Source organism: Haemaphysalis longicornis, unplaced genomic scaffold, assembly GCF_048455015.1.
Source record: "Haemaphysalis longicornis isolate Haplotype H1 unplaced genomic scaffold, Haemaphysalis longicornis Haplotype H1 scaffold_9, whole genome shotgun sequence".
Lineage (NCBI taxonomy): Eukaryota > Metazoa > Arthropoda > Arachnida > Ixodida > Ixodidae > Haemaphysalis > Haemaphysalis longicornis.
The window spans coordinates 15,168,467-15,184,966 of record NW_027526460.1 but is presented as its reverse complement, the minus strand read 5'-3'; the positions used below and the strand labels follow the sequence as shown (position 1 = coordinate 15,184,966).

Below are 16,500 nucleotides of genomic sequence, written 5' to 3'. Positions count from 1 at the left end.
GTTCCGTATCTTGCATGCTCAAATATTTAAATGACTTCTTTTTTCACTCGTAAGATGCAACTTACCGTATTTACTCGCATAATCCTCGCATTTTTTTTTCGGAAAAGTCAATGCGAAGCTAGGGGTGCGAGAATTATGCGGGGGGAAAAAAAATCCGGTGCACAGTGTTGCCAATTTGCCTTCTGCCAATCCCGCTAAATGTAGCGGTCGTTATTTGTATATGTAAGCTCAGTGTTGCCAACAGCGGCTATTTCTTTTTATTTTATTTTTTACAACGTAAACAGTCTCCCGTCGATCACCAATCATGAAATTGCCACCTTTGCTTTCTGGCGCGCGCCCTATCTCGTCGTGACTTCGTCGCCTTCAGCTCCTCGTGCTGCCGCCTCCAGTAACGCACGTTGAAGTCGGTGACGCCGAAGTGCCTGCCTGCAGCGCAGTTGCCGTGTTCGATCGCGTACTCCATCGCTTTCAATTTGAAAGCGGCAGTGTAGCTGGCGTTCTTCCCCATGGCGAAGCGGTGCCAAGCACAAAACAAAGTGATCAAAAAGTTCTTAAAATGGCAGCGAGCTATCCACCACTGATGCGAGTGACTCACTGACTGCTGCTGCTCAACGACGGGGCCACGACGACACGACAGCGGGCTGCGCGAACGCCGTCTAGTTGCGCGAGTCAGTAGTATTAACTTTATGAGTTGCGCGCACGCGAAACCGGCTCAAGGACAGCGTGAGTAGCCTCATAGCCTGTAGCCTCATAGGGAGTAGCCATGCAGGTTGTTACGGCGCCTGAATGGCCTTGGATACACAGCGCTCTCCGCCGAACAGAGAGGCGGCGGGGGAGGGCGCGCATTGGAGAGCGCATGTACCATGCGGGTTTAGCGAGCGGGCAACTTTCGCCGCTGCAAAGTTGGGGGTGCGAGGATTATGCGAGGAACCAAAAAATCCAAGTTTTGGTGGCTCACATTAGGGGTGTGAGAATTACGCGAGTGCGAGGATTACGTGAGTAAATACGGTACAATCCTGACATTAAAAAGGGGGGGGAGGGCCTAATTTTAAATTACTTCCTCTTTTCACTCGTAAGATGAAACTTGCAATTCTGACAAAAAGGAGGAAGGGGAAGGGGGGGAGGGCCTAAATTGTCAGTAATACGGACAACCAAACAAAGTCTACCTACTCCCGGTGTTTCTGATAACTTTTTAACATTTACTTACATGACACAAATTACAAAAAGAAAAAAAGAGCATGCATCACAAAGTGGGGGCCTGCGGCTCTTATACACACACGTTTTGCAATTAAAACATGGATTAAGGGGGGAGGTGGGTCTTTAGACAATTTTTTTTTATTATTAGTGCCAGTAGACGAAAATTGTCAGCCTTGAGCAGTTTTTTACGCTGATTTCAAACATGTAATTGGTTTTAACATAGCTGCATTTGTTCGAGAAATATAACACTTTGAGGTTTATTTATTGAGGCATTTCTTACAGGGGTTCAGAGCAATTTTGCGTTAGCAAACTCATTGATGATTTATACCAGGGGTGAGACAGCTTAATGAGATTTTGGAGCAGTTTTTGGAGCAGCGAAATCTCGATTTGGGAGCAGAAGAACCTTGATTTGGAGCAGGAGAACGACATTTATTATGTCACCTTAAGAGCCTGAAAAATCAAAATTTTGGCAACTCGGGGGGCAAAAATGCACTTTTTAATCGGTTCTGTACGTACATAACATTGAAACAGCCTTAGTTTTTTTCTACCATAGTATCACAAGGTACGAACTGGACTACCTTTTTTCAACAACCATTTTTAAATTCTTAGGCTCTATGCATAGATAGCGTGGAGTGCCGTTGAAAATAACGAATTGAAAAACTAAGCTCTCGCAAGTAATTTTTAATAGCATGTGAATGGCAAAATTATTATTTTTTTTTAATCCCCAGACTCGGCTTTGCACGCAAGTGTAAGAGCCACGGCAAAAGTTGCGCAAAGCTAAGGGACAGTCGTCGCACCCCACCAGACCTCTCATATCAATCCTCAAGGTGCACGTTCACTACGATCGTAATTTGAGTAACGTTGGTATGTTTCGCCACCACTCTTTTGGCAATAAATTTCCCTTCAGATAGATGAACCATTATTACTAGCATGCAATAATAGCCCGTCCCACTATCGGCGAACCTTGCTTGAACATTTTGTGGCGATGTGCCTGCGTCGCCACTTCTGCAGTGTCGATCGTCCCATTCCCGCCGTTCGCAAGCTCGCTGTCACAGGCATCAATAACTAAGCGTTTTAAAACACCGCAATGAGTCCAAAATTTCACTTCAGGCACGCACCGCGCCTCACACTCAAGGCCGACATGCATTCCCGTCTTTCGAGTCGAACAACTTCCCGCAACAGATCAAACGACTAAATGTAAACGCAGCCACCCCCATAACCAAAACCATGTTAGAAATGGGCGTGAACAACGAGCCTCTGCCTGAACCACGAGCAACTGCTTCGTCCGGCAGACATGTTTTCCAATCTTCAGCACACCAAGATGGCGGCGCCCAGTAATGTCGTTATGGAGATACGGGGCATTTTTTTCATCAGCCCGCCCAAATAGTTTGTCACCTCAGCACACATAAGTGTTTTTCTATAGGACTTTGCAATGGTTTTCGGCGGGAAAACTTTAAAAAACGCACATTATATAACATGTGCAACCCGACATTGTGACAGGGACAATTTTATGTGGGTTTTATTATTGGATGATCAATCAATTAAACCTTTACAAATAGCATCACCTTGGGGTGCGGGGAAATTATGCCATCCGTAAGCATTTTCCCCCACCGAAACTGACGGGAGCGTTAAAATCCTTGGCACCGAGACTGTTTTGTAGCAGTCTGGCGCAATTTTTGCAATTTTCAAGCTTTTGGAGCAGCCTGCGGCAGGAAAACATATTTGTATCAAAACTACACAATATGCACAGCTGTCTCACCCCTGTTTATACCGACATAATACCAAAGGTTTACTCTGGGGGGCTATGCTATTTTTATTCATTTCAAAGACTTTTGCAAACCATGAAAAGGGTGAACTTTTAATATCAACAATTTGTATAAATTTGCCTCATCTTTATTAATTTCTGCAAATGGTAAACGATGACAGAGCAATAAAAATAGCATCACCCCCTAGATCAATTCAATACGAATACAATGGTACCAGTCTTGTCCTCCCAGCCAAAGAGCAACATTACAAAACCCCCGTAAGGCAGAGCATAGTCTTGCAAAAAAAAGAAACTGCGAAAAATGCATCTGAACTTTCAGATCATGGTAACTTTTGCTACAGCATAGCTACAACAATATTAAATTGCATTATTTTGTAGCTCTGTTCCTCACGAAGAATAGCACACCAAGTATGTGACTGTAACACAAAATTAACTCTGGAAAGATTGACGCAAATTCACACGGATACCGTACAAATTGCGAAGGAAATTAAATTTTCTGCTGTTGCACTTCAGAAACTGTATCGATCCTCATTCACCTTTTCTCTCAGTGTCTTTTCAGAATACAGAAAGGCACAAATACCATGTGCTGCTGTTATTTTTGTGCTACCACTGAGACTAAAGCACAGCAGCCACCCAGAACTAGAGATTGTCCTGCAATGCATCTCAAACCAAGGAAATAGGTGAAATGCACTTGGTAATCCTTCAGTGATACAAATAGCATCACCTGCTAGACCAATTCAATACAAATGAAATTATACCAGTCTTGTTATCGTGGATCAACAGTAAGATAAGGAAACACCCCGCAAGGAAAAGCGTGACCTCACAAAATATGTAGAGCTGCAGGTGGACTTCAATTTGGCGATCGATACCAGAGTGATACAAACAGCACCACCTGCTAGATCTATTTATTGCAAATTAAATGATACTAGTTTTATCTTGCTAGGTCAAAAGCCTGATAAGTGAGAAAAATGGATCTTTAGTTTCTAACTCTTTCTACAGCATAGCCACAATATAAGAAGTGCCGTGTCACTCTGTTCCTCAAGAAACGAAACCAAGTATGCGACCGTACCACAAAAATAACCCGGAAAGCTCTATGCAAGTAATGAAAAACTTTTGTAAACAGCGCTGGAAAACTGCACTTTTTGCTGAACTTCACGTACGGCAGTTCCTACTTTGCACTTCCTTCAACGTCGATGCAAACTAAAGAAAAGCACAAACATACTGTGCTGCAGACTTTTTTTTTCACAAATAAAACCAAAGCACAACAGCTAACTAAATCTGGACGTTTCCGCGCGGCGCTTCTCGGACCAGGTTCGTACGTGACAGGCAATCTCGGCACCACCGTCTACGGCGTCTTCCATTGTGTTTTCGTACGCTTGCAGCGCGTAGTTCCTTGAGGTAAAGGTCTCCAGGCATTGCAGCACGAGACATAAAGACATTGTGACAGAATCGCAGTCACTAACGGCAGAGAAAACGCACCCGCATTGAAAATACTGCGGCGGCGAACGTGCGCCTGCAAAAACAAAACGGAAAAAAAAAAAAAAGGCAGCTCAACCGCATTGGCCAATCAGAGACGCGGAACGGGGGGCTCGACTCGAGCGCGCATGCTCCTGCCAATCAGCGGCTCGAAAACGACCTTCGGTAAACCGCCGGTAACGCTCGTTCTCCTCATGCGACGCCATTTCGAGATGGTGCAAAATACGCACAAAGAAGTCAGCTACAAAGCGAGCCCAAGATGGCCGCTGCCAGCAGTCTGCTTTGAGTGTGGCGTGCGCGCGAAGTTCAAGCTTTTTTTAGCCTGGGTTTTCGGCGTTTTGCGGCTCCTGCTGCTTTTTCAGTCGTTTTTGAGATTCTTCGTGATCAAATTCAGTGGTGAAACTTTTAGAGTGGGTGCTCGAAGGTATAAAGACTTCAAAAATGTGTTTTTCGCAAAATGCGTATTGTCGCGATTTTGGATCATTCTAAGACCCGCGTCCCCCCTTAAGAGGATTCTGCACAATCAAGACATTGGGGCTTCCATCACAATCAGCCTAGGAGTCATCATGAAGCGCTGTGGATGCGACTTAGCGCATGTTCCTCCCCTGCAGACTCTGGCACTGGGAGAATCCTACTGCTCGCGTACAACAGGCAACTCGCTCAAAAAAGCAACCTGTTGCTCTCTCCCCTCCGAGCTAACCTGAGTGCAATGGCGTTGGGTTCGGACGTCTGGCCCCCGGAGTCTTCCAAGGCGGGCTCGACAAAGCTGGGAGGCTTGGGGTCCTCAAAGGACTCCTCCTCTTCCTCTTCCTCGTCGTCCCCATAGTCAAAGTCCAGCAGCTTCTGCAAGGCAAAATCACAATGGAGAGAAAGCCCGACGAATTAAAACAATTAACAACAATTCCTTGAGCCATCAAGTAAACTGGTACGCAACAACGCAAGAGGCCCCTGTTGGGCTCGTATGTGCAGAAACTGTAAAAGTGCGAGACGATTATAGTGCATAACGAGGCATGTCCTTTGAGACAAGGTGGAGAGAAAAAGGACAGCACTGCTGCTGTACTGGCACTAAACCAACAATGCACCAAGAATACGACCCAATCTTGATCGATTGATTGATTGTGGGGTTTAATGCGTCGATGCTTCACAGGCGATGAGGCGCACCGTAGTGAAAAGCTCCGGATTAATTTTGACCACCAAGCGGGAGCACGTCTTTAACATGCGCCGAATCTCGAACACAGGCGTTTTTGCTTTTCGCCTCCATCAGAAAAGCGGCCGCCACAGCCGGGAATCGAAGCTGCATCTTCGTGCTCAGTAGCAAATATGACCCAATCACTCGGGAACATCAACACGTAACTCGTAGTTTTCCTAGCACTGTTAATCCCGTAAAAGCAGCAAAGCAAAGCTGTGCTACTGAAGCCTATGCATCAGACAATGCCAACTGAAAAGCCCAAAAAGCAGCCGTCACAATTCTGGAAGAAAGATGATGATACTGTTCCATTGCCAACTCAATTCCGGTTTCGTACCCAATTAAACGGGACATCGCATTTTCAAAGGGCAATGGCACTCAAAATTTCGACCTCTTGAAAACGCTATTTCCGTACAGTCCGCCTAAAAAGAAAGATGCAAAAAACAGCTGAAATATGCATGCAGATGCCGCAAGCGGTCAGCAAAAATCAGCGATTTCGAAATCGAAATTGAGAAGAGCGCTGCCATTAAAATGACGTTGCAGCCAGCAAGCAAGTGGCCAGACAGTCGGCAGCTCAGGAGCAAGCCTGCGTGCAGGCTTTACGCGCGCGCGGGGCAGCAGATGGGTGAAGCTTTCGCAGCAGAGTTTGACCGGTTCTCCAGCTGCATGGCTGGCCAGAGGAATTAGTCCCCTTCGGCTGGAGCATCACAGGCACAAGCTGTTTACGTGATCCGCCGGCAGGGGCGGCGTGGTTTGCGGCGAAGCTTTTTTAAATGCTTCTGACTGATTAACGAGACATTTCACGGGGCTACCACTCGTGTCCCAGCAAATTGATTGAAATAAATTTACACATTAAACACACACACACATTACACATACTCATACAAATAAATACAAACTAAAAATAAATTTGGTCAAGGTGAAATTTGAGCGCAGTTGGCCTTGAACAGCTGTGCCAAGGAAAAGAAAAAGGGCGTCATGCCGTATAACTGAGAAAGTGCAGTAAGCAGCTCTTCAACCTCGGGGTATTGTGCCAAAGGTCCAGAGGACAGACAACAACGCGTACCTTGTTGAACTTGACCGCAGGAGCCGCTGGCTGGCCCGGCACTTTTTCTTCGACTGCCGACGAGCCCCCCGTCCTGTTGGTCAGGAGCTGAGACGCCAGGCTCTGCAACTTCACCAGGAGGTCGGGGTCCGGCGGGTGCGCGTTCTCCGCCTCCGCCGCCAGCGAGTTCAGGTTTTCCTGCGGAAACACACACGCGGGCTCACCTGAGTTACATGCACAGGCACAACGCTCACGCAGCTTCAAGTTTGTAATGCTTACGTAGTAGCCAACCTGTTCGCAGAGGGGGAAAAGAGAACAAAGTGAAACTGCAACTCGCATCAACCAACGCTACGACCGCCGTGAACAGCACCAGCCACCAGACCTGGGAGCCTTTACTTTTTTTTTTTGTCATTTTGGACTGCTCAGAAGTGCTCCAATGCAGCTCCACTTTGCCCGTAAAATATCTATTGCGAGAACAGTTTTGGACTGCCTAAAGCTGCTCTGGACAGCCGAATAAGAGAGACCAGTTCTTCGCCAGCCCTTGAACACTATCGGAACCCCAGCAAAAAAGAGGGGCCACTCGCTTCGCAATAGCACGCATCAACTTTGGCCTCAGGTCGTGGTGGCTTCGTGCAGTTCAGACCACACGCAAAAAAGGCCCACTTCTCTCACTTCGGGTGGCTCAACGGGTGCGGGCATTTCGCTCTGATTAAGCCACTGAAAGAGTCAAAAAGAAGAGCCCTCGTACAGCAAAGAACCAGACCAGTCGAAAAAGAAGATGGCTGCTGTAGGATGAAACAAACCTGGGTGAGGGCATAAGTTTTTGTCTCCTGGACAGTTCCAGGCAGGGGCTCCTGCATGCTGTTCCCGTGGTTCCAGCCCTTCCAGTTGTCCAGCGAGTTCTTGCTGGCCTTGACGTCGATCAGCATGTCGGAGCCCTGCTGAGACGAGTCTGTAGAAAAAGAACAAATCATAAGTGACATTTGGTGAAGATGCCAAAAAACGCATGGCTTCACGACTAAAATGGGCACGAAACAGCCATTTTTGAAGCGGACATAACTCGGAAGTCCACTTCCTTCTGCCAAGACAAGGGTGCAGTAGCTGCTGACACTCACCTCCAGGTGCAGCCCCAGGGCTCGCCATGTCCAAGAGCGGCTGGATGACATCCGGCGGAAAAACCTGGTTCTTCTGCCACAGGTTTAGCACCCTCACGATTTTTGGCTGCGGGCAGAACAAATTTATAGTTAAACCCAAATATACCAACATATGCACTACTTAAACAATCCCTAAAACACACAGAAAAGCATTTTCCTCAATGGGATAAGCTCCCTCGCTTTCAGTTGTGCAAAGAAACCTTATGAGTCAATGCATTGCAGTGGTTCAGTGTTTCATAGCCGTGCATTGTTTTTTAAATGCGCTTTATATATATAAAAAAAACTTACTGCAACATACACTTATTCCTCAGATCAGAAGTGCACACCGACTTGACGCAACTAAATCCCATTACAAAATTTAAATTGAGGCTTTGCACACCAATGTTATGCCTGGACGCACAACTTAACGGAGGGCTGCGGTCTAATTCGATCCCCCTCTGGTTCCGCAACATGTGCCTAAATCTTGAACGTGTTTTTTGTTTTCGCCTGTGTCAATAAGACAGCCACCCAAACCAGGAATAAAAATCATGTGCGCTCAGCAGCAAGATGCACTAGCCAGCAAGCCACAATGCACCATAGGCCCATTACTGGAACGGCGTATTTACACAAGCTATACGCCTCGAGCTTCCCGATCGCTGCGCCGCCTGCCGCCGCTTCTCCGCGGCGTTGACGGGATTTGCGCTGCGTGGCTGATAGGGGCTCGTGCAGTGTTTGGGCTCTGTTTCGCTTCTTTTCGCCTTTCCGCGCCCTAAAACAAACTTCTTATGGTGACGTCTATAGGCAAAGAGTACATTATGTCACTTAAAAAGCAGCTGCGTCTTCGTAGAGTACGCGATCGCCTCCAAGAGCTACCTGGGGACGCGGTTCTGCGCGCTTCGTCGCCGCTCTTCCGTGCGTCGGCGGCGGCAGCAACATATCACCCATGTCACCTCCAAAACATCAGGCACAAATGAATTCTACTTTCGCCTCGTTTAGACCTGATGCTGGCACAATGAAAGGTTGGCTTCATTTTGCAGCATGGACAACGAATGCGGCTTCGTTTAGAATATATATGCCGCAGAAAAATATGTTTCGGGGATGTGATTACCCACTCTTGGACAATAACTTATGCCTTTTATAAGAATATAAACCATGCGAAAATGTTAAGTATATTCCAAGCCTGTGCGTCGTTAAATATGTGCCCACACGCAATATAGCAAGAAGCAAGGCAAGTTAATGAAACCACGGAAAAATAAATGCTGTGAAAGTTCGGAATTAAAGGGGCACTGACACAAAAATTTAGCATCTTGTTTTTTTCGTTGCGATAAGTAGCTAGTGACCTACTGGTCACTAGCTAACCTGTTTCTAACCTGTAGAAACCTCATTTGCTTCAGCGTGCGACGGTTGTTTAATTAGAGGGATTTTAAATGCGGCCAGTCGCAGTTTCGGTTTCAGCGAGTGCCGCGAAACGATGGATTTTGTGGATTTTGTGTGAACAAAGCTGACCACGTGACCGTCGGAGGGATATCACAGAGCAGAGCCGCCGTAGCACTGTCGAATCCGCATCGACGGCAGTTTCTGCGAATGCCCCCACGTACTGATCTCGTGAGGCGCTTAATTAAAAAGTGACTGTGGATGTGACGCAGGCGCTGCGAGTGCAAATGCTACCGCGGCTAAAGAACGACGCGCGACGCTCGAGGCGGTGGGTGGCAAGACGCGCGCTGGGAGCAGCCGGCCGGTCTGCCTACAGGTCCGCCTACAGATCTGTTCGGCTCAGCACTGCGGCGGATATTCGAGTGCCGCTCTCGTAAGCGGTGCAGATGACAATTTTTAATGCAACCCGCCATCGCATCATTAACTCCTTTCTCATTTAAGCCACTATGGTCGGGACTTGGGGACAATTTCGTGCAGCGGTAACAAGCTATCACTCGAGCTACCTGCGCCGGCCTGGGCCACTTCGCGGCCGTGGCCGCCGCCTGCACAGTGACCGTGCGGCTAGCTCAGTGGGCTTTTCGTGCCTCCGGCGCGTTTTCGCATCCAATGGTAATATACAGTAATAGAAACAGAGTGCCTGGAATCGCTGTAGAACTTTGGTCGCGGCCAGCTGCCCGATTAGCTGACGAAATCACGGCGCCTCCGCCGCCAACGATCGGGTCGTTCGTTCTCGAGAGCAAAAGCTCCGCCCTCCGGCCCTCCGATTGGAGCGGCGAGCCGGGCGAGCCCGCGTAAAACGCCGGTAGTGCGGAAGCGGCAAACACAAACTCGTGACGTGTTTGGATGTTGTTTATTTACAATTGCGCGTGGTCCTCTGCTGGCTGCTCGGTTGCGTTTCACACACTTCAAAATTGATTTTAAATATGTTCTAGGCTGTATTCGCCGCTGATATTTTGCAGATGATGTATATGTGTTCCCACCAATCTATCTCCGACGTTATCTCGCCTTCAAAATTTTGTGTCAGTGCCCCTTTAAGAAACATAATAGCTCTAACGGAAGAAAAAAAGAAACAGTGCAGCTTCTGACATGCTAAATACGTATGTTCGTCGAAACTTAAGCCAAGTAGGGTTCACTAGACGCGAAATGCACTGGTATTTCGCGAGACATCGGCGGGGGGGAGGGGGCAGGGGAGGGGGACGCTGTGTACAGGGGGACGCTGTGTACAAATGCGGAGCGGAATCCAGCAATGAACATTTTAGTAATCCCACACACAAATCTCGCGTTCACTTTCCTTTCGTTTTTCTACTTCAACGAAGAGCTGATCGTACGGCGCACGCATTTTTGGAAGTATACAGGGTAGGCTGTTCAACAAGCGATGAAAGGTGTCGTTGGAATTCCAACGACCAATGTGATAAGGCCCTCTGATTTCAGTTTCTGCTTCATTCTGCAGGCTTCCTGTGCCGTATGACGATATTTTGAAGAAGCATTTGGTCGCGGACACGGACTATAGTCTAAGCCTGTCTCCGCGCTGCTCGCAGAGGATTTATGTAGCAGATGAATGTTTGCGAGCGCTCACTTCACGACAAGGCGACTCTGTCGTGTGCTGATCCCCGAGTATAATTATGCATTGTCCATCGTACTTTTGTTGAATATTCCCGAAATTAACACAAACTGGCTTGTAAATGGTGGTGATCAATATCTGAGGTATAATATTGGCAAACGTAACGTAACTGGCGTGCTGTCAGGTATGAGTGCTCCGCTGATTATGTAAGTGCAAACCGATTTAAATCGTAGTGTATAGCCGTAGCATGAACACCTAAGTAACCGGTGGTTACGGAGACCCAGGTAGTAAATTCGCGTCAGTGTAACTACAATCGGCTCCATCATACGCCGGTTCCGCGACGCTGGCCTGTGACACACACCTGGCGCTATACAGACCGAATATACCACACTTAGATCGCGTCAGAAACATTTACACTGTCGTAAACATACCCCATTTGCGAACAGAGTGACTGCTCCACATAAACATGGATTTCAAATGCCCGCAAACGATAAATCTCAGTCGTGAAGGGGCCGCAAAAGCAGCGGCGGCACTGGGGAGCGGGGCGCTGACTCCCGCGGCTGCTTTCAAAACGGACCGCTAGGGGGATTTCAGTGGCGCCCCTACAGGCCGCGCTCGAGGCGTATATGTGGGCACACTATGTTGACTTTTTTGTTAACCGAATGCTTCTGCGGAGATACACGAGGTGAAGTCGACACCGTAATGGCCAACTTCTGCAGTTTCAACCCTAGCCCTACTCCACAAGTTACATCACGCAAACTAAAAGCAAAAAACTCCCTTGAAGCACGCAAAAAATTAACTATCCCTCTGACAAAACTGACAGCGGTGGGGGAGCACAAACCTTCTAAAATCAAGTCCAACACCAAACAACCCAATCCAAAAGTGAGAGGACCCTATTTATTTGATACCGATTAGTACGGTGGTAACGCAATTCCTACCTTATGTGTACGGTAAGCTGGTGTGGTATGGGTCTGCTCACTCCTGCAACGGGCATTCCGTTGCTTTCCCTAGCGTTCGTCCCCGCCAGGCGGAGGTGTTCATTTTCTGTCTAAATTTGCCCATTCATGCACCCCTCTCCAAATTCAAACTGGAATGGCGCAGTCAGCTTCATAATGCGAGGGACGCAAGTTCGATTCCGACCACGGGAAGCACTTTAATTTTTCTTCTCTTCACCCACAATCCCCATCGTCAGAGAAAGTTCGCGTTCCCGCAGTGCATTTCGGGTGGACTACAGATGCCATCAGTTAGAGGCTGAAAGCTTCGCTGTAGTGATGACACCGGCTGGGTTTAATAACTCGTGGACTGCAGTGCGTGTGACCAGTTGTCGAAAGTGCTTCGAAGTAAAGACACTCGACTACAGCAATGCATGGCCAATTTTTGCAGCACTCACCCTGTCCTCCACGGGGCACTTGAAAAGGTGCTGAAATGTGTTCTGGATGTTCTTGGTGAACCTCGGTGCGAACACATCTTTGTCCTGCCCAAACTGGTGCCGCGACTGCCGCACTATGGAGTCGACGACGTACAGGCCCGGCACCTTGTACTCCGGTCGGCACTAAACGGAAAGGCACAAAGTGGCACTCAGAAGTTTCCCCCCGTGCGAGTTGAAGCCTAACATCAGGGCATGCACTGGCGTGACAGCAGAGGTCATTCACCCATAGTGACGCTAACAAAATTCTTGCAGCCAAATGGTGAGGCCTCTACCCACGCATGGTTTTCTGGTCCCCTCCCTGGCTTTTGGCCCCGTTCCATCCCATTCTCATTCATTCCGCTTGTCTACCCTAGCCAAGCAGGTACAGCACAGGCCCAGTTTCAGTTTGGGCTCAAATTTCCCATTTGGTCGCTATCTAGGCATGTAGACCTGATTTCGAACAGCCTATCAACTTCAGAGATAACCAAGCGTATCGGGGCAACATCTCTTGATGAAGCATTGCACAACAAAAGGAGTCATTGAAACAAAAATGCAACTGTTCCCTGTTCGATAAAAATGTTCCCAGGTGTCCCACAATGCTTGCATGAGCCAGCATGAACCGTCCACTACAGATCACAGGAAGTCTGCTACGTAGACTGATTTTTTTTACTAGCAAATAATACGACAACAATGCCAGCACTCTTCACAATTTTAGTAACTGGGTCTTGAACGTCATCTGCACAAAAGGTTGGTCTAGATCACTCCCCACAATTCCGCTAAAAGGGTATAATGAAAAAAACATCTTACTTTTTGCACAAACTTTTCAACGCTCTGCACAATGTGTTTGTAGAATTTGATTCCTTTAATGGCAGACTTCGTAATTGCTGTCATCTTGGCTTTGGAGATCGGTGGTTTGCCCTCATACAGCGAGGAGAGCTGTTTTTGAGAGAGAAAAATTGAAACAAAAACAGAAGTCACAAATACTACAAAAAAAGTTATATGCACTTTATGGAAACGATTTCCCGAATAATTGAACAACGCATGCTGTTGCTACATTTAGAAGCGCCGGCGTTTAGATTTCAAGCGATGTGCATTAGTCATACATAACAGCACTATATGCACTGACAGAATTCAGCGCAGCGGCTACAAATATCACTCACATTGCGAAGAATGGGAAATCGAGAAGCGCAGAAATGTTTACAATGAGGCGTGATCGGGGAGAAACAGCTTTATTACAACGTCGCGTTATCCCGCCCGATCAACACAGGTGTGTTCGTGATCGGTCGCTGCCGATGATCACGGAAGCGTTGAAAGCGTTTAGTTATAACGACTACATAAAAGAACAAGACGTAAGAGGCTACGCTAAAGTTACACAATCTCATCAGGCAGCGATAAGGCAAACAGCTTTTGAGTCTGCACGCCACAATGCCGCGCGGAACAGAAACCGCGGGGTGCTCGGCGTGAAGCCGACCGACACCTCAGCGCTAAGTGCGCGATGCGCAATTCGCGAACGTGCTCAATGCTAAGCAGTTCTGACAATGCCGCAATAACTCCCGTACGACCGCGGTTATGCATGGTAGTAGCAATCGCTTAAATAACTGAAAACGAGAAAATAAATGCTGCACCACGACCGCGCAGAACACAACGGCACTGGAACTGTGCTGCTACGGCCGAGCATTCTTCGCACGATTGGCATGTTCTAGCGTCTAGGACAAGTCCACTAGTGGGACACTGGTCTTGGGTTATGAGCGGCTCCAAGTACACATGACTTCACGAAAGTATTGGCTCAATTTCATTCGAAATGTTTATAAAAGCGACAGAAACATGCCGGTTAGGCCTCATACGCTGTACATGGAAGGATCAGACAAAACGAACGCTCCTGGAGCGCTAAAAAATGAAAAGAACAGTGACTTACCTCGCTGTTGAAGGCTTTGACGACCTCCATGTTGAAAATTGTGTAAAGGAGTATATCTTGATTAGTATTGTTCACATTCACCACCTTTTAAAATCCTCGCCAGCATTCAAGATGGCGAGCGACATTCAGAATCGTGTCTTTCGCAGCAAAGCCCAGAACGCGATTCCATTGGTGGAGTCATAAAAAAAAAATAACCAATCATAGAGTAACGCAGTCCGATACTTACTCGACGTCACGAGTTTATTCTGCCACGTTACGGGTGTTTCAGGCGTTTTAGGAGCTCGTTCCTCAATGTAAATAGTAAAAAGTAAGTCATTAATGCCACCAGTGTATTAACTCAATGGTAAATAAATAGTGGTTGTTTAATAACTTCTATTTAAAATTTTATTACGTTGGTGAAGCAAGATAACGCGAATCGCAGTTGTTAACAACATTAATCTTTTTGTTTACTTCTTGAATTTGTATGAACGGCAGATGGGGCAACGTGCAGTGCGCGAAATTGAAAATTCGCATGCCTGCGTGCTGTTTTCGTCGCGAGAAAAATAAAAACAGATTGCGCTCGCTCAAGCCCTCCCGCATGCCCCTTTGTTTAGATTAGAAAGATCTTTGCCGATCAAGAATTCTTTTGTACAAACGGTTCGCTCTTCTCAGAGAGATATCGGCACAACAGGGGTGTTCCTCAAGGATCGGTTTTATCATCGCTGCTTTTCAATTCCTTGTGAGTAACATTCCTCTTCTCCAAGGTGTAATAACATGCGCTTACGCTGGTGCCGTTGCGTTCTTTGCGTCAGTAGGCGACGTTCATACGAATGCTGGCTTGCAGGCCTATTTCTGTATTTGAGGCATGTGACTTGGCGCGCACTTATCTCTAAATGTGTCAAAGAGTGCCCTTCTTGTCTTCTCAATTGGTAGGCCAGTCTCAATTTCTCGCATTTATCATAATGAGGTCATTCCATAGGTGGACACTCTGAAGTACCTCTGAAGCACCTTTAAAGTACCTTATAGTGCAAACTTCTGTTGACTCAGCAGTCACTAAGGTGGCGAGAGCACTCGGACACATGAAGAGACAATGTGGGAATCACCCAAAGTATATACTTCGAGAATTATACCTGTAAAGAGGTCGCATCCTTCGTTTTTGCCTTTGACTAACTTCGTTCATCTCAACCAGGCACATATTCCAGCGCTCAGGGTCATATTTCTGACGAGAGTGTGAAGTTGGGCTTGTTTGTGATGCATTCTTGTAGGCTAAGCGCGAGGCAGACACAGAAAGAGACAAGAGATGGGACGAGGACTTGCGCTAGTTTTTGTTTCTATTGAAAATGACCCTGAGGGAGACACCTCGTGGTACTAGTACTGTGAAGCATACGTGTGCTCCCGGTTTATTTTTTGCTTCTCCTTGCTTCACCTAGTTTCAGACCCGTTCCTTCCCCACCTCTGCCATCATGTCCGCCATGTATCCCGACATTTACATGGACGGTTGCCCACACTGTTCTGCCCCTCATGCATCGCTGTTTCACATCATATGGGCCTGTGATAGCATCCCACTATACAGGCTCCGATCCCATCCCACCCTTTACCAGCGAGGAGTGCTGCTGTTGTGCTGCTTATAAACCTCTCTCTTTAGCCCTTTCAAAGGTGCAATGCAAGACATGCAGACCTACACATGTAAAAAGAACAGACCACTTAGGTTTTTGTTGATTGATTGATTGTAGGGTTTAACGTGCCAACGTAACGAAGGCGATGAGGCACGCCGTGGAGGGCTCCGGATTAATTTTGACCACCTGGGGATCTTAAATGTGTGCTAAAATCTCGTACACATGGGCGTTTTTGCTTTTTGCCTCCATCAGAAAAGCGGTCGCCGCAGCCGGGAATCGAACCCGCGACCTCGTGCTCAGTTGGGTTTTTGTTAACTTTTGAAGTCATAGCTTGTGATGTCATGGGACGGGACAAAGGCAGAAGGAGTGTGGATAAAACGTATGCAGCAGTGTCTTGCGATTCACGTGGCTCATGCCAGCAGAATATTCACACTTCCTCATGTGTCAAACGAGCCAAGCAAGCAGGCTGGTACAGGCTTCCTGCAAACAACTTTGTGCTGTGTACGATACACCAAAACTTAGGTTTATGGTTCAGTCTGTGGAAAATTTTCACAAACCTGCTGATAATTTACATAGAATATTAAAATTTGAATAGTAATTATACACCCTAGCTTTGAGAAATTTATTGAAGGCGCATAATGTGAAGCAGCACCGCTGAAGCAGTTCACAAATCATTGTAATTTTAGTTTTTCTGAACTGAAATAAGATTGTGCAAACTCCAACTCTTCTTGGGCCGAATCGCAGTAAATTTGACTCGATTGATAGATTACGTGGTTCGTGAGTGC

General features: G+C 47.2%; 2 protein-coding genes across 6 annotated transcripts in view; one reads left to right on the top strand and one right to left on the bottom strand.

Moving 5' to 3' along the window:
* The window catches only part of Isha (Insulator su(Hw) mRNA adaptor), a 75,505-nt gene extending 61,224 nt beyond the window's left edge, over positions 1-14,281 (bottom strand). For all 5 annotated transcript variants that reach the window (XM_077682454.1, XM_077682455.1, XM_077682456.1 and 2 more), the window contains exons 1-7: positions 14,121-14,281; positions 13,013-13,141; positions 12,188-12,349; positions 7,785-7,890; positions 7,473-7,621; positions 6,691-6,867; positions 5,139-5,281 (exon numbers count right to left, since the gene is read on the bottom strand). In XM_077682454.1, coding sequence (XP_077538580.1) covers positions 5,139-5,281; positions 6,691-6,867; positions 7,473-7,621; positions 7,785-7,890; positions 12,188-12,349; positions 13,013-13,141; positions 14,121-14,150 — 896 coding nt within the window. In that variant the 5' untranslated portion in view covers positions 14,151-14,281. The remainder of the gene's footprint in view (positions 1-5,138; positions 5,282-6,690; positions 6,868-7,472; positions 7,622-7,784; positions 7,891-12,187; positions 12,350-13,012; positions 13,142-14,120) is intronic.
* Positions 14,282-14,552: 271 nt separating this feature from the next.
* LOC144152918 (kynureninase-like) overlaps positions 14,553-16,500 on the top strand; it is a 123,500-nt gene continuing 121,552 nt past the window's right edge. Inside the window, exon 1 of the mRNA XM_077684482.1 lies at positions 14,553-14,838. The gene's annotated coding sequence lies outside the window, so the exon portion shown is untranslated. The remainder of the gene's footprint in view (positions 14,839-16,500) is intronic.